The 23,779-nt window shown below is 44.6% G+C and overlaps 1 protein-coding gene across 1 annotated transcript; it reads right to left on the reverse strand.

Annotated features, from left to right (window-relative positions):
• Window positions 1–2,603: 2,603 nt before the first annotated feature.
• On the reverse strand, window positions 2,604–12,241 carry LOC121557808 (zinc finger protein 271-like). Its single transcript, XM_041871270.2, has 3 exons — window positions 12,132–12,241; window positions 11,288–11,481; window positions 2,604–7,035 (listed from the first exon to the last, which is right to left on the reverse strand). The coding sequence occupies exons 2-3, from the start codon at window positions 11,463–11,465 to the stop codon at window positions 4,580–4,582; spliced, it is 2,634 nt and encodes an 877-aa protein (XP_041727204.1). The 5' UTR covers window positions 11,466–11,481; window positions 12,132–12,241; the 3' UTR covers window positions 2,604–4,579.
• Between the last annotated feature and the right edge of the window lie 11,538 nt (window positions 12,242–23,779).

Consider the following 23,779-nt stretch of genomic DNA (forward strand, 5'->3'; position numbering starts at 1 on the left):
CCCTGGAATGAGTAGGTGTGTCAACTTTTGACTGGTACTGTACACCAACTCAAAAAAACGGAATACTTGAGTATCCCGAATAATAACGGGATATTGGTGTGCTTGTAAACGTGGTCAATTAGATGACAGCTGGCTAACTAGCTACCAAACAAACATCACAGGTCAACCACTACTCTGAAATGAAGATACAGTTTAAGTCGGAAGTTACACTAAGGTTGGAGTCATTAAAACTAGTTTTTCAACCACTCCACAAATTTCTTGTTAACAAACTATAGTTTTGGCAAGTCAGTTAGGACATCTACTTTGTGCATGACACAAAGTAATCTTTCCAACAATTGTTTACAGACAGATTATTTCACTTATAATTCACTGTTTCACAATTCCAGTGGGTCAGAAGTTTACATACACTAAGTTGACTGTGCCTTTAAACAGCTTGGAAAATTCCAGAAAATGATGTCATGGCTTTAGAAGCTTCTGATAGGCTAATTGACATAATTTGAGTCAATTGGAGGTGTACCTGTGGATGTATTTCAAGGCCTACCTTCAGAATCAGTGCCTCTTTGCTTGACATTATGGGAAAATCAAAATAAATCAGCCAAGACCTCAGAAAACAATTGTAGACCTCCACAAGTCTGGTTCATCCTTGGGAGCAATTTCCAAACGCCTGAAGGTACCACGTTCATCTGTACAAACAATAGTATGCAAGTATAAACACCATGGGATCACACAGCCGTCATACCGCTCAGGAAGGAGACGCGTTCTGTCTCCTAGAGATGAATGTACTTTGGTGCGAAAAGTGCAAATAAATCCCAGAACAACAGCAAAGGACCTTGTGAAGATGCTGGAGGAAACAGGTACAAAAGTATCTATATCCACAGTAAAACGAGTCCTATATCGACATAACCTGAAAGGCCGCTCAGCAAGGAAGAAGCCACTGCTCCAAAACCGCCATAAAAAAGCCAGACTACGGTTTGCAACTGCACATGGGGACAAAGATCGTACTTTTTGGAGAAATGTCCTCTGGTCTGATGAAACAAAAATAGAACTGTTTGGCCATATTGACCATCGTCATGTTTGGAGGAAAAAGGGGAAGGCTTGCAAGCCGAAGAACTCCATCCCAACCGTGAAGCACGGGGGAGTGGCAGCATCATGCTGTGGGGGTGCTTTGCTGCAGGAGGGACTGGTGCACTTCACAAAATAGATGGCATCATGAGGAAGGAAAATGATGTGGATATATTGAAGCAACATCTCAAGATCAGTCAGGAAGTTAAAGCTTGGTCGCAAATGGGTCTTCCAAATGGACAATGACCCCAAGCATACTTCCAAAGTTGTGGCAAAATGGCTTAAGGACAACAAAGTCAAGGTATTGGAGTTGCCATCACAAAGCCCTGACCTCAATCCTATAGAAAAGTTGTTGGCAGAACTGAAAAAGCATGTGCGAACAAGGAGGCCTACAAACCTGACTCAGTTACACCAGCTCTGTCAGGAGGAATGGGCCAAAATTCACCCAACTTATTGTGGGAAGCTTGTGGAAGGCTACCCGAAACGTTTGACCCAAGTTAAACAATTTAAAGGCAATGCTACCAAATACGAATTGAGTGTATGTAAACTTCTGACCCACTGGGAATGTGATGAAAGAAATAAAAGCTGAAATAAATCACTCTCTACTATTATTCTGACATTTCACATTCTTAAAAAATAAAGTGGTGATCCTAACTGACCTAAGACAGGGAATTTTTACTAGGATTAAATGTCAGGAATTGTGAAAAACTGAGTTAAAATGTATTTGGCTAAGGTGTATGTAAACTTCCGACTTCAACTGTAGCTAACTAACTAGGTACACAAACGGGTTGGCTTGGAGTGGTACGCTACCTAGATAATCGCTAATGGCAAACTGACTAATCGCTAAGTTAATAAATGAACTAATACCATCTAACCTTACACATTAAAAACCCACCACCCTTACTCCACTAAATCGTATACGATCACGTTTCTCTCTATTATGCGTGGGACTACCTGGGAACAGATTTCCTTTTCCGTCTATTATGTCCAATAATAACAGCCCCGCGGGCCGCCAGTTGGAACATCCTGCCTTGTGATAATATTGCACTTCTCCTGACATCCATCTTGTTCTTGCCCTCATCAAGGGACTCCATTTTCCCGACCTTCCTGAAAAAGTGTACAAAAATGCACTGATGTGGGTAGGAGGTCAACCAACATAATACACTGCAATGAAGAAGAGGCATTACACAGACAGTTGGTTCTGTTTACATTTATAATTCAATTCAAGGATACTTGACAATATTTTTACAAACAGGTTACATCCAGATTATTACATTTTACATTTTAGTCATTTAGCAGACGCTCTTATCCAGAGCGACTTACAGTTAGTGAATGCATACATTATATATATTTTTCCAACCCCCTGTGGGAATCGAACCCACAACCCTGGCGTTGCAAACGCCATGCTCTACCAACTGAGCTACATCCCTGCCGGCCATTCCCTCCCCTACCCTGGACGACGCTGGGCCAATTGTGCGCCGCCCCATGGGTCTCCCGGTCGCGGCCAGCTACGACAGAGCCTGGATTCGAACCAGGATCTCTAGTGGCACAGCTAGCACTGCGATGCAGTGCCTTAGACCACTGCGCCACTCGGGAGATTATGACATAACAATACACTCATATTGTTTAGTTGAGGTCAATCCAAACCAGCCCTTCTCCTGAGTAAAAAAAAAAAAAAAGTCACAATCCCACTGGGCAAAAACTGGGCAAAAACGGTTTCCACATCATTTCAACCAAAATCTTCAATGTGATGATGTTGAATCAACGTGGAAAACTGATTGGATTTGAGAAAAGTTTTTAATGTAAGGGAATTTCGTATTTCTTTTCACTCAACTTTTGACCTAAATCCAATGACATGGTGAAATGTTTTGTTGATTTCACATTAGTTGAAAACTCAACCAAATATAGATTAAAACTAGACGTTGAACTGACGTCTATGCCCAGTGGGATGATTCTATGGCCTTATTTTGTACCCAATAGAATAGCCCACAGGGCATTTTTCTTCGATGCTGTACTACTCGTTTAAACAGGAAGGCGGCGGGACAGGTTGTATTCTGGATGAACTTCTCAATGACCTTGTACAGCATGTAATAGTGTTCCAAATGTGCCATTACACATCTCACTCATCAGTTTAAAAAGTAAAGCAAAGACGTTGTTTAACAACAAAGTAAGCTCGAGGCCTATCTGGCCTATGTGACTGGGAAGTGTTTTAATGGTGTATGTAAATGTCTCTATGTTACTTTATGATTCTGTGGTGTTTAAAGGGGCAGTCTGCTGTTGCAACATCAATTTCTTGACATATAAATGAAGTCTACTGTATATCCCTGTTGATTCTTGAAGACTATTAACCTATAATGCCTTGTGAGATTATTTCAACTGTCACACCCCATCAGAACCCAAAATATAAGCTTGTTTTCCTCCAATGTTTGGAAACATTGTAAATGTAAACAAACACACTGTATAGCCCAAAACATGGTTAAAATGATCATTCTTGAGATCATGGACGGTTAATTGTGACTATTAATGTGAGAGTGGTTACATTTCTCCAGGCCCATCCTTCAGCTTTATACCAAAACAAGGGTGGTCGCTTTGTTATTGGTTCAACTTTGGGATTGGCCCTTTAATGTGTTTAGATATTGTTGTTTATTGTGTCGTCTGTGGAAATGCATCCAGAAGAAAATCACTTTGGATAAAAGCTTCTGCTAAATGGAAGAAAATAAAATGGAAGAAATATGTAATGTTTTTACCATGACTAGACTGAAGCCGGGATTCAATCCGACTTTTAAAAGGCAACGTTCCCACATTCGCGCGGATCTTATGCTGCCGTTTGCTCAGTCGGAAATTGCCTTTAAAAGCTGCATTGTCGACAACCCCACCCGGTCAGATTAACTCCCAGCATGAATCTGTGTCCTGGAACGCAGCCTATATACAGATATAATTTATATCACATGGGCAGTCCCTGTATTCACTCCCAGCATGAATCTGTGTCCTGGAACGCAGCCCACGGGGGGGCCAGTATGAAAAATGTATGCACTCACTAATTGTAAATCGCTCTGGATAAGAGCATCTACTAAAATGTCAATTGGATCACTAAAAATACATGCTTTACAGATTTATATCACATGGGCAGCACCATTGAGGACTTTCACCATTTTGAAGTAGTCAAACTGGGTGGGACTTCCAATCGGTTAAAGAAGGATCGCATAATTCCATCCAGATCAGCAGAAGGAGTCACCCAATGAATTATACTCCTCAGCTAACATTCCATAACTGCAGGTAGCAGTATATTACCAACCATGGCTTTGAACCTGTTCAGATTATACACACTCCACCATAATAGGTGGTGGTGATGTGTACCTCTTCAGTTTATTTGCTACCTTCCAATACACTCATAGAAGTAGAAGAAGATATGGACTACTTTAAAATGGAGATCGCCCTCAATGTTGCTTCCCAAGCCCGTACTGACACAGCATTGCAAGGACAGGACAGCGTGCCTTTACATTCCTATGGAGTTAGCTTATGTCGCCTCTTCCTTCACTTCTCTCTCCTCTACCTCAACTTCTCCTTCTTCTTCCTTAATGTGTATCTGTTCTCCCTCCTCCTCTTTGACAATCACATTGCGAGTAAAAGTAGGATTCTCTCCCATATGTATTCTTTGATGTTTCTTAAAATTTCCTGAATAATTGAAGCTCTTCCCACATTGGGTGCAGTGGTAAGGCTTCTCTCCACTGTGTATTCTTTGATGTTCCTTAAGGCTTCCTAAATTATCAAAGCCCTTCCCACAAAAATAGCAGTGGTTAGGCTTCTCTCCTGTGTGGATTCTCTGGTGTTTCTGTAGGGTATCTGCCACACGGAAATTCTTCCCACATTGGGTGCAGTGGTAAGGCTTCTCTCCACTGTGCACTATCTCGTGTCTCTTAAGGTTTGCTTTCTCACTGAAACTCTTCCCACATTGGGAGCAGTGGTAAGGCTTCTCTCCAGTGTGTACTTTTTGATGATTCTTTAGATTACTTGGGGAACTAAAATTCTTCCCACATTGAGGACAGGGGTAAATCCCACGTCCAGGTAGTCTTGATGAATCTGGGTCAACTACACCATTATTTTCCCCCTCTTCCTCAACTTCTCTCTTTTCCTTCTCATGTACTATCTCATGTCTCTTAAGGTTTGCTTTCTCACTGAAACTCTTCCCACATGCTGAGCAGTGGAAAGGTTTCTCTCCTGTGTGTACTCTTTGATGATTCTTTAGATTACTTGAGGAACTAAAATTCTTCCCACATTGAGGGCAGGGGTAACGACCACGACCAGGTAGTCTTGATGTACCTGGGTCAACTACACCACTATTGTCCTCCTCTTCCTCAACTTCTCTCTTTTCCTTCTCATCGATTTCCCTCTCACCCTCCTCCTCTTTGACAATCACATTAAGAGTACAGTCACCATCTTCCTCTTTGACAATCACATTGAGAGTATCGTCACCCTCCTCCTCTTTGACAATCACATTGAAATTACAGGTAGGTTTCTCTCCAATGTGTCTTTGCCGATGTTTCTTAAAGGTTCCTGAATGATTGAAGCTCTTCCCACATTGGGTGCAGTGGTAAGGCTTCTCCCCACTATGTATTCTTTGATGTTCCTTAAGACTTCCTGAATGATTAAAGCTCTTCCCACAAAGAGAGCAGTGGTGAGGCTTCTTTCCTGTGTGAATTCTCTGGTGTTTCTGTAGGGTATCTGCCTCACGGAAACTCTTCCCACATTGGAAGCAGTGGTAAGGCTTCTCTCCACTATGCACTATCTCATGTCTCTTAAGGTGTGCTTTCTCACGGAAACGCTTCCCACATGCTGAGCAGTGGAAAGGTTTCTCTCCTGTGTGTACTCTTTGATGATTCTTTAGATTACTTGAGGAACTAAAATTCTTCCCACATTGAGGGCAGGGGTAACTCCCTCGACCAGGTAGTCTTGATGTACCTGGGTCAACTACACCATTATTTTCTTCAACTTCTCTCTTTACCTTATTGATTTCACTCTCACCATCCTCCTCTTTGACAATCACATTGAGAGTACAAGTAGGCTTCACTTCTATGTGTATTCGCTGATGACTCTTTAGGTTTCCTGGTTGATTGAAACTCTTCCCACAAAGAGAGCAGTGGTAAGGCTTCTCCTTACTGTGTGATCTCTGATGATTCTTTAGATCTCCAGCAAAACGAAAATTCTTTCCACACTGAGTGCAGTGGTAAGGTTTCTCCCCTGTATGTATTCTCTGGTGTTCCTTAAGGCTTCCTGAGTGATTAAAGCTCTTCCCACATGTGGTGCAGTGGTAAGGCTTCTCTTCACTATGTACTCTCTCGTGTCTATTAAGGTTTACTTTCTCACTGAAACCCCTCCCACATGTGGAGCAGAGGAAAGGTTTCTCTCCGGTGTGTACTCTTTGATGATTCTTTAGGCTTACTTCCCTTGTAAAACTCTTCCCACAAGCAGAGCAGTGGAAAGGTTTCTCTCCTGTGTGAGTTCTCTTATGACTCTTTAGAATTCCTGCCCGACTGAAACACTTCCCACATTGGGTGCAGTGGTGAGGCTTCTCCCCTGTATGTACTCTTTGATGTTCTGTAAGGTTTCCTGAACGATTAAAGCTCTTCCCACACTGGGAGCAGTGGTAAGGCTTCTCCCCTGTATGTATTCTCTGATGACTTTTTAGACTTCCTAGCTGAGTGAATCCCTCCCCACATCGAGCGCAGTGGTAAGGCTTATTTTTACTGTGTGATCTCTGATGACGCTTTAGGTCTCCTGTCCGATTGAAACTCTTCCCACATTGGGAGCAGGGGCATCTCTTTCTTCTTTTGGGAGTCTGTTTGTTTGATTTGAGGTGAGTTGGACAAATAAAACTGTCGCTACAGCAGGGTTGGGGCTTCTGTCTGCATTGTTTATGATTTCCTGATGCTGTGGGACTGGACTTGCTGTCTGAGCCTGGGTTGGAGCTCTCTCCTGTAAGAACATGAACACGTATTGGGTAAGAAACAGAAAGCGGAACAAAGGCAGGATTGAACCTTAAACGGGGGAACAAACTAGATTTGGGTTCGCATATCGTACTCTGGCAGTTACTGTTGTTTGTCCCTCTTGAGTCACGGTAGCAACAACATAGCCTACCACTTCCTCAAATTAGTCCGAATTAATCTCAGATAAATCAAGAAATCTGTATTTAGTGCAGTGATGTAGTGGTAACAGTCCCCTTCACCAATCACATAGAAGACTCCCCACCAGAGACCAGGGTTCAATACCCTTCCCACTGTTTCTCTCCTACTTGCCTGTCTCCCCCTCTGATTTCCTTACTGTCTAATATTCAGTACCAGTCAAAAGTTTGGACACACCTACTCATTCAAGGGTTTTTCTTTATTTTTAAAATGTTCTACATTGTAGAATAATAGTGAAGACATCAAAACTATGAAATAACATATGGAATCATGTAGTAATCAAAAGTGTTAAACAAATCAAACTATATTTTATATTTGAGATTCTTCAAGTAGCCACCCTTTGCCTTGATGACAGCTTTGCACACTCTTGGCATTCTCTCAACCAGCTTCATGAGGTAGTCACCTGGAATGCATTTCAATTAACAGGTGTGCATTCTTAAAAGTTAATTTGTGGAATTTCTTTCCTTCTTACTGTGTTTGAGCCAATCGGTTGTGTTGTGACAAGGTAGGGGGGGGTATACAGAAGATAGCCCTATTTGGTAAAAGACCAAGTCCATATTATGGCAAGAACAGCTCAAATAAGCAAAGAGAAATGACAGTCCATCATTACTTTAAGACATGAAGGTCAGTCAATCCGGAATATTTCAAGAACTTTCTTCAAGTGCAGTCGCAAAACCATCAAGCGCTATGATGAAACTGGCACTCAGGAATGGAAGACCCAGAGTTAACTCTGCTGCAGAGGATAAGTTCATTAGAGTTACCAGCCTCAGAAATTGCAGCCCAAATAAATGCTTCACAGAGTTCAAGTCACAGACACATCTCAACATCAACTGTTCAGAGGAGACTGTGTGAATCAGGCCTTCATGGTCAAATTGCTGCAAAGAAACCACTACTAAAGGACACCAATAAGAAGAAGAGACTTGCTTGGGCCAAGAAACACGAGCAATGGACATTAGACCAGTGGAAATGTGTCCTTTGGTCTGGAGTCCAAATGTGAGATTTTTGGTTCCCACCGCCGTGGCTTTGTGAGACGCGGTGTGGGTGAATGGATTATCTCTGCATGTGTATTTCCCACCGTAAAGCATGGAGGAGGAGGTGTTATGGTGTGGGGGTGCTTTGCTGGTGACACTGTCTGTGATTTATTTAGAATTCAAGGCACACTTAACCAGCATGGCTACCACAGCATTCTGCAGTGATATGCCATCCCATCTAGTTTGGGCTTAGTGGGACTATCATTTGTTTTTCAACAGGACAATGACCCAACACACCTCCAGACTGTGTAAGGGCTATTTGACCAAGGAGAGTGATGGAGTGCTGCATCAGATGACCTGGCCTCCACAATCCCCCGACCTCAACCCAATTGAGATGATTTGGGATGAGTCGGACCGCAGAGTGAAGGAAAAGCAGCCAACAAGTGCTCAGCATATGTGGGATGCATTCCAGGTGAAGCTGGTTGAGAGAATGCCACGAGTGTGCAAAGCTGTCATCAAGGCAAAGGGTGGCTACTTTGAAGAATCTGAAATATAAAATATATTTTTTAGTTACGACAAGATTCCATATGTGTTATTTCATAGTTTTGATGTCTTCACTATTATTCTACAATGTAGAAAATAGTAAAAAATAAAGAAAAACCCTGGAATGAGTAGGTGTGTCCAAACCTTTGACTGGTACTGTATATAATTATATCTGTAATTCATGTCGTCGTTTTGCCAAGGAGTTCTTAGTTGCACACTTTACGTCGAGCTAAGGTGTTTGGTGCAGTATTTCTCAAGTAAAAAAAGGGCATTAAGAAGTCAGTGCACTGCATACAGTATTGAGTCAGCTGCTGCTGGCTACGCTCAGGACTGATTTCTGAGAACATGTCTACAACTTCATCATCAGCAAGCTGTCAAACTATCGTAAATAAGGCACAAGCTACACGCTGTTTATACGTTCCTAAAAATCTAAAAATTTAGCTAGCTAGCCAAGTTCCATCTCTGTGTTTGTCAATGAAGCAGGCACATTGAGCAGGCAGGCCACGTTAGCTCAATCAGCTTATCAAGTCGCTGGCGAGCGGTGACGCGTGACGCTTCGGTGCCGTTTTGTTTCTTACAACTTTCTCACTACCTATTACCAGAGTATGTGTACGTCTGGCAGTATTTCATAGTGAATCATGTTACAAAACAGGTCGCGGCGGGACACAAGATGCTCGCGAATGGGAATTTTGGAATATTGACAAGTGGCAGTTGGAATGCAAGTGTGCATCTTCTCAATTCTCATTTCGCCCAAAACAGTGGCCGACTGGAGTGATCACCAGGCCTGAAATGTTGTGATTTTGGGGGCAAGGCCATGTGACCTTCAAGAGGTGCCCAGTCTGCCAGGGCACCAAGGCCATCTACTAGGGCACCATGGCCATTAACCAAAATAGCCAATTAAATTGATTTGAAAACCGAAAAACTAGCTATTGTGTTAAGAAAAACATAAGTGTATGTCAATGTACATAAATAAATTAGCCTACATGGCAAAGTGTAGGTGATAGACTATGGTATTGGCTACAACCTGTCTTGTCCAGACCGATGCTGACAGGATGGAGGTGCCAGAAAATGTAGCCATAAACGCTTATAGCCTCCTGCCGTGTGCGAATTGCTGCGCTTATAATGTGAAGAAATAATACTTTATCAATTTTTTTAAGCTAAACATTTTGATCAGCCTCATTGCTTTTAAATGGTGTTTTGATGTACAGTGGTTGTATTGATTTAGGATCTATCGTCCCACAACTGTCCCAGAGTCTGTTTGGAATATTTATTTATCGCACAGAACAACAAGCTGACCAATAGAATAGGTCAACTTTTGTACTATGGGGGATAGTAGATTGACATAGCAAAAGGAGTAGACTTTTAGTTACTCATCTTGTTGGCTGACCAAAAGTAAAATGTGGACATTTCTTCTAACATCTTCAATATGCGTCTTGGAATTCGATAAGAAGGAGGCGCGCCGTTGCATCCCGGATGTGTCGGTTTTCACTAGTAGCCTACCTCGGAGCTGCGACGCCTGTGAGAAGGACCCGACCACATGACGGGCATTGGCTAATAACAATTGAGATATCTGAGAGAGCCATGTGAGTGACGTGCTTCGGAGCAGGGCGATTGGCAGTCATGAGAAGGGAATCATAATTATTATATTCAGGCCAAGGGCACAACGGACACTTTGGCCGGAAGGCATGGATTTTTTTTAGGGGGCATTACGGCCACACAAGGGGGCATCGATGGCCCAGGAAATTTGAGGCCTGGTGATCCCTATTAAACACATCAGCAAGTGGCCACTCCATAAAGGGCTTAGGGGCCAAGGGTTCTTTCAACATAACATGGCGACCTGTTGTCTTATGTAAACAAGTCCAAGTGCGAGGCGCTGCGTATTGGCCAGGTCTGTCTCACTGTCTGGAGGCTACGATTGGATAGAGCGCAATCAGCACAGCTGTGTTAGTGGGCACGATTGTAATCCAAACACAACCCTCATGTAAGTCATTACGACCTCAGTTACACAAATCTGTTATGGAATATACTTTATCACCAAAATTATCCTACTTACACTTTAGTCAATTTTGAAAGTGGAATAAATGTTTGACTAATATCGATGCCACATAAGCCATTTTCAACCAGAGAATATGTTTTTTGCGTTCAATTGCTCTTTAATTTGTCGAGATGTGAGCCGGAGGGCTGGTACATTAACAGAGCATTGAAAGAAAGACTTTACAAGGGGCTTGTTGCTTTGTATCACAGAGCGATAACACAGATGAAAGATATAAAATATTATAATGTTTGGGGATAAATAAATTCGTCCTCCCTCCCAAACACAGCCTGAACTCAAGTCAAAGAGGATGTAAGTCTGAACATTTTTCAATTTTAGTCATTTTAGCAGACACGCTTAACCAGATTGACTTGCAGTTAGTGCATCCATCTTAAGTAGGTGAGACAACCACATATCTCAATCATAGTAAGTACATTTTTCCTCAATAAAGTAGCTATCAGCAAAGTCTGTGCTAGTGAGAAAAGACAGCCAGAACTTACCTGAGTCACAGTTTTCTTCGTCCTCTTCCTTGATTTCTCTCTCCTCCTCCTCCTCTTTCACAATCACATTGAGTTCGAGTGTTTGACTGCAGTCCTCCAGCTTCACTGACAGCATCTCTGGACCCCGCTGTGAGCTTCTCTGGGCTGGAACACCACAGCCAGAACCCGGTTCTGACATGGTAGGCTGGGTAGATCTAAAAGTGGAGACCCAAATAGTTGAGGGTGGTTTTCACAAATTGATCTTTCGTGGGATTGCTCCAGAAAAGACCACACAAATATGTAGCTAAACGAGCTAACCACACATCACGTCCAACAGGGATTAGCATAAACCGGTAGCCAGTTGCTCATTAGCAACGGTTGGTCCAGCTAATTTAGCTAGCTAGCTAATTCCTCGCTAGTTATTTCGCTCACAATGAGACGATAGCTGGCTACCAAACGCAAGTCACACGTCCACCGTTACCCTGCACTGAAGTTAGCAACCTAGCTATACAAACGGGTTAGAGGGGTATAGTTAGCTAACTATCTATCTTGCTAATGGCTAGCTGGGAAAACAACAACAAAGCTAGGCAGCGGCAACCACTGCAGATTCATGGAATGGGTTTAGCATAAACCGGTAGTCAGGTAGTTTAGCTGTTACCCTGAACTGTTACCCTGAACTGGAGTTAGCTAGCTAGCTATACAAACGGGTTGGAGGGATGTTTAACCAGCTAACTATCTAGTTGGCTAATGGCTAACTTGCTGGGAAAACAACAAGGAAGACAGACCGCGGCAACCACTGCAGATTCATGGAATTCGTTAGTTTACATACCCAAATACAAGGTCCCATTTAAAATGTAAAAAATACCTGAACAATTAATTTTCTGCAATTATTTGGCTGCAAGTGATGAGATCCAGTGAGAGCAAGCAGAATCGTTCAATGTATTATTCTATGGTATAAACAGAGATCTGTATAGAATGACGAGGTCTTCTTCTTCATTGAGGTTTAACGGCGGTTGGCATCCAATACATGTTGCATTACCGCCACCTACTAGACTGGAGTATAACTCCCTTATACTTTGCTTGAAAAAAGTTAGTAAATGAACAAAATACCCTACAATCTAACCCTACACTCATTAGAAACCCACCACCCTACTCCACTAAATCTATCTAGTTGTACCTCAGGCCACAGCTGAAAGGACAGGACACCACCACTCAACACACCCTGTAACTCTCATGACGTCAAATCTCGTACACCCAAATACTTCTCTACAGCTGCCACCACAACCTCAATTTTCTGCGACTTATGTTCCATCCCTGCGGTACAGTTGATAACCATTGCTATAAACGCTAAAAATCCAATCTTACTGAAGCATATACAGTATCACTTGTTGGCTAACCATCTGTACTGGCACAGATCTACTAATCACCGCACTCCTTGACCCATCTTCCTCTACTTTCTTCACTGCCTCAGCATAAGGCAACTTCTGCACTACTCTAACCCTGGTAACCTCAACCTGCCTCTCTCTCACCGGACATTTCTGATCCCCAGCCCCATGGGTACCCCTACAATTAACACATACCACTTCTTCCCCCAATGCTACACATTCCTTTGTCTCATGCCCTTCTGCACACCTAGGAAACTCTCTCCTACACGCTGCTGCCACATCCCCATAAGCTTGACAGCTGTAACAATGTAATGTATTTGGATAATGACTAGATGCTCATGTCTCCGCCCTAAGAATGGGAGACGTTGTCCCAAAGGTGGGAAGGAAGGTGACAAGCTTATGTCTGCATATTAAGCCTATAGAAATGCATTGAATAACGCTGTATTCCCGCGTGGACATAATTTATGTTGGAGAGAGTGAAACCTCTTGCAGTGCCTCTTCCTCACTGGCAGGGGCTTTTCTAGGAGTTGAAGACAGTAGGGGAGTCCGGGGGCATTCTCCCCCGGCAAAAAAAAGAAGGAATTTCAACAGCTAAATGCATGAATTTGGTACACTTTGAGATGAACATTGAGAGATTAGAACTTTGAGAGATTAGATATTTTTCAGGTAATTTGCACCTTCCCACCTGCCACAGGAGAAACTGCCAGTACTCAATTACAGTTGCTACTGTGGGTCTCTCTATTCCGGAACCCTCTCTACTCTCTACTCTGGAACACATACTGTACATCTACAGCGTATTGCCAAAAACCACTCAACAACTTCAAACATAGACTCTGACTTGTCCAATGAGGCAATCTGATTGTCTGGGATCTTTTTATTTCAGCTCATGGAACATGGGACCAACACTTTACATGTTGCATTAATAATTTTATGCAGTGTAATTAGAATCTATAGAGCAGCTTGAGGTAATACAGTCTACTGCAGGGTTCCCCAACTGGTGGCCCGTGGGCCAAATCTAGCCCGCCAGCAATATTATTTGGCCCCCCAAAGCCCCCTAAATTAATAATGAATATTTTTTCATTTAAACAAATTATTATAATAAAGAAATCTCAGACCCGAGATGCAAAAACTCCCAAATGCAATGTCCCAAGAAGGAAGTTACCCTACCTAAATAATACAATAGTTACATTTTAACTTCATTCAATAGGAGGTGAACAGCGCCTGGTGCTGAAAATATAGCGAAGTTGTTATGCAAGTGTTGCATAGCAACAGATGGAGAAAACCTACACCAGTCGAGTAATTCATTTCAACAATAATCTTCATTTTAATTTGACTTTACAAACAGCAAGAGGATCTATTTGGAGTCTATGTCTTCAGAGTCCTATATAAAATAACTTAACTGGCTGAGGTAGGCTATAAGGGTTTACAGCATATTTCACAATAAAAAGAAATATGGCATAATAGAAGTGGGATTTTTATTTATTTATTAGGCCTACTTACAATTACAACTGGCCAAAAATTTAGCATCCTACATAAAACAATCATTTAAAGAATAAAAGGCTATGTCTGCATCTGAATGCCTGTATCGGGATAGCCTGCTCCTGGAACTACAGAACAAACAGAAAATACTGTCAGCTTGAGACCTAAATATCCCTGGATAAGCACTCACAATAATGTTAGTATTTACTAAATACAGTCATATAGGCCACTAAGTTACTTACTCAATGGGAAAAGTTGCATTTCCCTCGGACACAATCTTGTGGATGTCGCGTAAGATTTGTATTTATTATGGATTCCTGGGGTCTGACAAAATTAAGGCAGTTATACACTTTTAAAAACATTACAATACATTCATAACAGATTTCACAACACACTAAGTGTATGCCCTCAGGCCCCTACTCCACTACCACATATCTACAACACAATATCCATGTGTAGGTGTGTGTATAGTGCGTATGTTATCATGTGTGTGTATGCATGTGTCTGCGCCTATGTTTGTGTTGCTTCACAGTCCCCGCTGTTCCACAAGGTGTATTTTTATCTGTTTTTTAAATCTGATTCTATCTGTTTTTTAAAATCTGATTCTACTGCTTGCATCAATTACCTGATGTGGAATAGAGTTCCATGTAGTCATGGCTCTATGTAGTACTGTGCACCTCCCATAGTCTGTTCTGGACTTGGGGACTGTGAAGAGACCGCTGGTGACATGTGGGGTATGCATGGGTGTCCGAGCTGTGTGCTAGTCGTTTAAACAGACAGCTCGGTGCTTTCAACATGTTGTGATGTCACGAGAGGCTGTGTCCTGGAGGGACGTTACATCCCCCTGAGGTGGCTGCAAACCCAGACAGCTATGGCTCCATCTGCTGGTATGGTCGGGAACTCCACCCCTCTATGGCCAATCTTCCCACGCAGCTGAAACAAATCAGGAGCTGATGAGCTGAAGGTTTGGAAGGGAAGAGACAGACTGAGGGAGTGGGTGGGGGGTGAAGAAACACAGTCTCCAACCTGGGCTCTCTGGAGGACAAGAGTGCTGCACGTCCACTTCCATGAGGAATATAAGGATTTGGAGATACTTACCTTTGGGAAATACTCACCTTTGGATATATGCACCTGTGGAAATACGTGAGAGACATTTGGAAGGACTTTTTGCTGGGTTGGCCACTAGCTGCAACGTGGACTACAGTAAGGCTGGGGAAAAGTTATGTGAGCGAGTGAGAATTATGATTTTGGATGTGGAAGAGACATCCCTGAACTGTTAACCCTTAAAGAGCCACAAGAGAACAGAATTTTGTTATATTTTCGTTAATTTCCCAAGACCTATAATAAATCCTTGTTTTGTTTGAACCTTGTCTCCTTGCACTACTTGAGCAATCCCGCTGAAAGCTGTGTAGCCTCTCGTGACGTCACAGATGGTGGAGAATGCTGGCAAGCTCAAGCGTTAATAGTGCATGTCAGAGGAGGATACCGAAGGTTTGATCACCCAGTTTTCCAAGTTGGCCGTAGGCTCCCCGCCGACTGAAATGGAGGACATATTGAAAGCCCTTGTTGCTGGCCAGCAAGCCCAGATGCAAGCAAACGTGGCTCTCTTGGAGGAGCAAAAGAAAGCCAACCTTCTGAAGGCAGAGGAATTGCAGTTGCAGAGACAGAGGGTTGTCCAAAATACCCGCCCAATAAAGGCAAGTGACTTTATATCTAAGATGGGAGCTACCGATGACATTGAGGCATACCTGCATGCATTTGAGGCCACGGCCACTAGGGAAGCCTGGCCCAAGCCACAGTGGGTTGGTCTGTTAGCCCCTTTCTAACCGGGGAATCGCTGAATGCTGTCCGGGACCTGGGCCCTGACCAGGTTACTGACTATGATGCCCTGAAGTCTGAGATCCTCAGCAGATATGGACTCACAAAGTTTGGTATGGCCCAGCGCTTTCACAGCTGGACCTTCCAACCAGACCAACCTCCTCGGGCGCAGATGCATGAACTTGTCCGAATCGCAAGGAAATGGCTGGATCCGCAGAGGAATACAGCAGCGGCGGTGGTGGAGGCCGTTGTGGTGGATCGTTACCTACGCGCCCTGCCTTATGAGGCAAAACGGTTCATCAGTCAACAGGCCTTGACCACGGCTGATCTGACCGTGGAAGCTGTGGAAAAGTACCAGGCCACAGCGGAGATGCTGAATGCTTCCCGAAAAGACCCCAGGAGTGCGGCCCCACCACAAATGGGAAGAACCCGTCCAAAGGACCCCCAAGGTCTCGAACCCAGCCACGTCAGGACTTATCCCGGCTCCAGGGGGAGCCAGAAACCAGGCGGGTCCAAGAAGAGTACACCAGGAGGGGGAAACTTCGACAGTGTTACCGGTGTGGGGAGATGGGACATATCTCCTGGCAGTGTGGGAAACCAGCCGATGAACCTATGCCCACTGCGGCGTCCTCCAGCTCAGCACCCACACACCGTTTTGCCTCGCTCTTGGGAGTCGTAGATGGCGGCCCAGATCGACCCCCCCACCTGCCCGGTAACTGTGAATCACCATGATGTGGAGGCCTTACTGGATTCTGGTAGCCGGGTCACCCTGGTGCGTAAGGATTTGGTGGGCCCAACGTGTCTGACCCCGGGGAAAGTCCTCCCAGTTTCCTGTGTCCATGGGGACACCAGAGAATACCCCATTACTGAACTTACAATGACCAGCACACGGGGAACCATACACACGACGGCGGGGGTGGTTGATTCCCTCCCCGTCCCTGTCCTAATTGGACGAGACTGCCCAGCCTTTTACCCACTCTGGAGAGAGTCTCAGGAGAGGATAACCCGAGTACCTCGGAAACGGAGAGGCAAGACTCATCCTGGGAAGGCTCCGGTGCAATCCTCCGAGTTACTCACTCCCGCCCGGGCTCTGATAGGGATGGCAGGTGCCCAGACCGACACCGAGACTGGTCCGGATACGGGAGAAGAGAACGCAGCCCAGGAAAGTGCTCCGTTCTCCAGTGAAGAAGACGTCCCAGGCACCCAAGAGCTTCCCCCTCTCACAGGCCAGTATGGTACGGCTCAATTACAAGATCCTACTCTTGCAAATGCCTTAAGAAATGTGCAGGTATTAGAAGGTGTAGTGTTAGGTGATAAGACAAACCCTACTTACCCCCATTTCGCAGTAAACCGGGGGTTAGTATATCAGATAGTCAAGAAAAATGATGAAGTGCATGAACAGCTCCTCGTGCCACAGCCCTATCGGGCCACAGTACTCAACCTAGCACACACACACCCGCTAGGGGGCCCACTTGGGGGTAGAGAAGACTAAGGAAAGAATCATGCAACGTTTCTTTTGGCCAGGAGTACACAAAGAGATAGAGAACTACTGCCGTAGTTGCCCTGAGTGTCAGCAGGTTGCGCCAAAGCCCACATATAGAAACCCGCTCATTCCCTTGCCCATTATCGAAACTCCTTTTGAGAGGATTGGATTAGACATAGTCGGGCCCTTACCGAAAAGTTCCAGGGGACATCAATACATTCTGGTCATTCTGGACTATGCATCCCGGTACCCGGAGGCCATTCCGCTGAGGAAGGCTACATCCAGACAAATCGCCAAGGAGCTGTTCCGTCTCTCAACTAGTCTGGGAATCCCAAAAGAGATATTGACGGACCAAGGGACTCCATTCATGTCCAGGGTGATGAAAGAACTCTGTGCTTTACTGAAAATCAAACAGCTGAGAACCTCGGTCTACCACCCCCAGACAGATGGCCTAGTCGAACGTTTTAACAAAACACTAAAATCCATGCTGCGGAAAGCGGTAGGGGAGGATGGGCGCAACTGGGATCAGCTGTTACCATACATATTATTTGCGGTGAGAGAGGTACCTCAGTCTTCTACTGGTTTTTCACCCTTTGAGCTCTTGCTTTCCTACAGACCCAGAGGACTGCTCGACATCGCCAAGGAGGCCTGGGAGGAGCAGCCATGCCAACAGCGGACACTGATCGACCATGTCGGGGCTATGAGGGAGAGAATGAAGGCCATCTATCCCATGATGCGGGAACACCTGGAGGCCAGTCAGCGGCAACAGCAAGCCTCCTACAACAGATCTGCTCAACCCAGGGAGTTTAAGCCGGGGGACAGAGTGCTGGTCCTGGTGCCAACCGTTGAGTGTAAATTCCTGGCAACCTGGCAAGGACCATATGAGGTCATTGAACGCATGGGAGAGGTAAACTACAAGGTGAGGCAACCAGATAAAAGAAAAACTGAGCAGATTTATCATGTTAACCTTTTAAAGAAGTGGCACGCCAGAGAGGCGATGTTCAGCTGTCTACCCCCCACAGAGACCAAGGAACCGGCGCGAGAAGAGGTTCAGCTGGGTCCAAATCTGTCCCCACATCAACGACAGATGGCCCTGGAACTCGTGGAGCAGAACCAGGATGTCTTCTCCTCCCTTCCCGGTCACACAGAGGTGGTCCAACATGAGATCCGCACCATGCCTGGCCGAACGGTAAACCAGCGCCCGTACCGCGTGCCAGAGGCTCGTAAAGTGGTTATACAGAAGGAGGTAAGGAAGATGCGGGAGTTGGGAGTAATCGAAGAGTCCCACAGTGCCTGGGCAAGTCCCATCGTACTAGTTCCCAAGCCAGACGGTTCAGTACGATTTTGTAATGACTATCGAAAGTTGAATGAAGTGTCTGAATTTGATGCATACCCAATGCCTCGTGTCGATGATTTAATAGACTCCTTGGGGCATGCTCGTTTCCTAACCACTCTTGATCTCACAAAAGGCTACTGGCAGGTGCCCCTGACCCCGGCGTCCAAGGAGAAGACAGCCTTTGCCACCCCGGAGGGGCTCTACCAGTATACCCGACTTCCGTTTGGTCTCCACGGGGCACCTGCCACGTTCCAACGCCTGATGGATCGAGTCCTTGCGCCCCACAAGAGGTACGCAGCGGCTTATTTGGATGATGTTGTTATACAAAGTCCGGATTGGGCCAGCCACATACCCCGGGTACAAGCGGTGCTGGATTCGCTCAGGGAAGCAGGGCTCACGGCAAACCCGAAGAAGTGCAAGCTGGCCTTCAGTGAGACAAACTACCTGGGGTACACCATTGGGCGGGGGTTGGTCAAACCACAGGAAGCCAAACTGCGGGCCATACAGGACTGGCCGCAGCCCATCACCAAGAAGCAAGTAAGGTCATTTTTGGGCCTCGCTGGCTACTATAGACGCTTTATTGCAGATTTTGCTACCATAGCTGCACCGTTGACGGAGCTGACGACCAAACGCCACTCACGAATGGTGAAGTGGAACCCTGCGGCGGAGGCGGCTTTCCTCAACCTGAAGCGAGCACTCTGCTCCAGTCCGATCCTGGTGGCACCAGACTTCAAGAAGGAATTCATTGTCCAAGCGGATGCTTCGGAGGTGGGTCTGGGTGCTGTCCTCACCCAGGCACATGACGGTGAAGAACATCCCATTCTCTACCTAAGCAGAAAGTTACTTCCAAGAGAGAAGAACTATTCAACGGTGGAGAAAGAATGTCTGGCTGTAGTCTGGGCCCTGGAGTCCCTTCGGTTCTATCTCCTGGGCCGACGTTTCATGGTGGTATCTGATCACGCCCCTCTGCAGTGGATGGCCAAGAACAAGGAATCAAACAGTAGAGTAACCAGATGGTTTTTGAGCTTGCAACCGTTTAACTTTTCTGTTGTCCACAGGGCTGGCAAGCACCACGGCAATGCGGACGCCCTCTCCCGGCGTGATGCCTTCTTCGCTGCCTTTACCCCGACGAGGACGTCGGTCCCGAGGAGGGGGATGTGTGATGTCACGAGAGGCTGTGTCCTGGAGGGACGTTACATCCCCCTGAGGTGGCTGCAAACCCAGACAGCTATGGCTCCAACTGCTGGTATGGTCGGGAACTCCACCCCTCTATGGCCAATCTTCCCACGCAGCTGAAACAAATCAGGAGCTGATGAGCTGAAGGTTTGGAAGGGAAGAGACAGACTGAGGGAGTGGGTGGGGGGTGAAGAAACACAGTCTCCAACCTGGGCTCTCTGGAGGACAAGAGTGCTGCACGTCCACTTCCATGAGGAATATAAGGATTTGGAGATACTTACCTTTGGGAAATACTCACCTTTGGATATATGCACCTGTGGAAATACGTGAGAGACATTTGGAAGGACTTTTTGCTGGGTTGGCCACTAGCTGCAACGTGGACTACAGTAAGGCTGGGGAAAAGTTATGTGAGCGAGTGAGAATTATGATTTTGGATGTGGAAGAGACATCCCTGAACTGTTAACCCTTAAAGAGCCACAAGAGAACAGAATTTTGTTATATTTTCGTTAATTTCCCAAGACCTATAATAAATCCTTGTTTTGTTTGAACCTTGTCTCCTTGCACTACTTGAGCAATCCCGCTGAAAGCTGTGTAGCCTCTCGTGACGTCACAATGTCAATACCTCTCACAAATACAAGTAGTGATGAAGTCAATCTCTCCTCCACTTTGATCCAGGAGAGATTGACATTGATATTAATGTTTGCTCTCTGTGTACATCCAAGGGCCAGCCGAACTGCCCTGTTCTGAGCCAATTGCAATTTTCCAAAGTACCTCTTTGTGGCACCTAACCACAAGACTGAACAGTATTCCAGGTGCGACAAAACTAGAGCCTGTAGGACCTGCCTTGTTGATAGTGCTGTTAAGAAGGTAGAGCAACACTTTATTATGGACAGACTTCTCCCCATCTTAGCTACTGTTGTATCAATATGTTTTGACCATGACAGTTTACAATCCAGGGTTACTCCAAGCAGTTAAGTCACTTCAACTTGCTCAATTTCCACATTATTTATTGCAAGATTTAGTTGAGGTTTAGGGTTTAGTAAATTATTTGTCCCAAATACAATGCTTTTAGTTTTGAAATATTTAGGACTAATTTATTCCTTGCCACCCATTCTGAAACTAACTGCAGCTCTTTGTTAAGTGTTTCAGTAATTTTAGTCGCTGTAGTAGCTGACGTGTATAGTGTTGAGTCATCCGCATACATAGACACGCTGGCTTTACTCAAAGTCAGTGGCATGTCGTTAGTAAAGATTGAAAAAAGTAAGGGGCCTAGACAGCTGCCCTGGGGAATTCCTGATTCTACCTGGTTTATGTTGGAGAGGCTTCTATTAAAGAACACCCTCTGTGTTCTGTTAGACAGGTAACTCTGTATCCACAATATAGCAGGGGGTGTAAAGCATAACACATATGTTTTTCCAGCAGCAGACAATGATCGATAATGTCAAAAGCCACACTGAAGTCTAACAAAACAGCCCCCACAATATTTTTATCATCAATTTCTCTCAGCGAATCATCAGTAATTTCTGTAAGTGCTGTGCTTGTCGAATGTCCTTCCCCATAAGCGTGCTGAAAGTCTGTTGTCAATTTGTTTACTGTAAAATAGTATTGTATCTGGTCACATTTTTTCCAAAACTTTACTAAGGGTTGGTAACAGGCTGATTGGTCGGCTATTCAAGCCAGTAAAGGGGGCTTTACTATTCTTAGGTAGTGGAATGACTTTTGTTTCCCTCCAGGCCTGAGGGCACACACTTTCTAGTAGGCTTAAATTGAAGATATGGCAAATAGGAGTGGCAATATCGTCCGCTATTATCCTCAGTAATTTTCCATCCAAGTTGTCAGACCCCAGTGACTTGTCATTGTTGATAGACAACAATATTTTTTTCACCTCTTACACATTCACTTTACGGAATTCAAAATTACAATTCTTGTCTTTTTTTAAATTAATTTCATGAACCTTGTTTCTTAAGCTACATATGTTAATGTGTGCTAGTTTGAGCACTTTTCTGGGATGCTTGCTTGTTTTCATTGCTTCACTGGGAAGCTTAGCAGAATTATATATTCTCATGTTCTTTATGTTAGTGCAGGGTGAGCTGCACACAGTGGACTTCCTACTAGGGCACACCGCCTCAGTGCTAACTGAGCAGCATAAATCTGGTTCGTAGGCACATGATTGCTGCATACAATAGCTGTAGGATCAGCAGAGGCATTAAGGGCAGTCAGAGGGACATAAATTAGGTTACTTACATTGTGTCTACCAATGCCCCTGGTGTAATGTACATTTGCTAAATCATTATGATGACTCAGCGACACAATGGTAGGGATTAACTGAGCTGGGCTTGGGTCGTTGATAAGTCATTGTCTCAACACAGCCTTTATAATGCTGTGAAAGGATCCAGGAACTCAAATGATTTGGGTGGATCCCATCCTCCTTATAAAACTTGTTTTGTTTCCAAAAGGTATTGAAATTGTCAACAAATGTTACACCCATTGAGCTGCAATAATCACGTAGCCAGTTGTGAAGAGAAAGAATCCTGCTAAAACGTTCAATGCCACGATTCAGAGAGGGCACAGGGCCATATGATGGGTGTTTTATTAGTGTCTAGCAGAGAGTCAATCAGCTCTTTGAAATCCAGTTTCAACTGTTCAGAGCTGCCTTCATAATGTCATTAAAACCCACATGGAGTACGATAGAATCGATGTCCATCTCCTGACGTAGTACATTAGGGAGCAGCTTAGTAATGTCATTTACTCGAGCTCCGGGATAGGACATTGTTTTTGCACCAGGAACGGGTGTGATTTTGATGCGCAGGCAGTCCTCAATTGACTTATGTGAAAGCCGGTTCCTGTCGTGAGTCTATATTGCGTTCATAGAGGAAAAGGAGGACTCGCAGGTGTAAGTCAATCCAAACATTCTTAGCACATAAAATGCATGTTTCTTTATTGTGCTGTATTCCTCTGAGCATGCCACCTAAAACGTACACAAGGATTCGGCACTCATGAGCGCATCCCTAATTTGGCTCGAAGTCTGGAATTCAATCAGCTCAGTTTGAATTGTGGCCTAATCCAGCGAGGGTATCGTTTTCTTAGCAAGGGAGGAGAATTCTCCAACTGGGCTGACTGTGAGAGGATCACGTACAAACGCAATGATATCCTTGGGCATGCTGTAGTCTTCAAATCTGGTGGAGAGGTTGTCCGTCAGCTGCTTGATGAAATCTTCCATCACCTCTGTGACAATGCTGCGGCCTGGTCCCTCTGCCTGTCGTTTCTTCAGTGTGCTGAAGTGCAGTAGCCTTCTAGATGACAAGTCCAAATCGAACAACTCAAGCTTCCTAGTAAAGGCCTCAAGTTTTCCACCATGTCCACAACTGTTTTCCCTCTTCCTTGTAACTGGAGATTTAACCCGTTTAAGTGACAGAATATGTCAGCCAAAAAAGCAGTGTGTGTAGCTTGCAGTTAACGCTTCAATGTTTCTGCACAATAAGGTGAGTCCAAAAATGATGTAATATGCCAGGGAGATATGTATACTGTAGCTAAGAAAGTAATACTAAGTGTATGTTGTGTAGTAAGCTGTTAGTAGCCCATGTGCCTCACCCTAATAATTTGGTCCCTTTCCCCCTCATAATTTAGCCTACTGTTCTGACTTGGTGGTGCACATGTAGCCTATAGCCTGTTTTAGAGAAATGTAATCATTGAATATTGTAAGAGCTTTCATTGTCTGCTTATATGCCCCCTTTATTTATCCTACGATTCTGACTTGGTGTGCAGGCAGAACACTGTAAGAACGGCCCATGTTCGGAATTCTGTCGCTGTACATTTCAAAAGTGCTAAACAAATAG

The sequence above is a fragment of the Coregonus clupeaformis genome, unplaced genomic scaffold (genome assembly GCF_020615455.1).
Source record: "Coregonus clupeaformis isolate EN_2021a unplaced genomic scaffold, ASM2061545v1 scaf0087, whole genome shotgun sequence".
Lineage (NCBI taxonomy): Eukaryota > Metazoa > Chordata > Actinopteri > Salmoniformes > Salmonidae > Coregonus > Coregonus clupeaformis.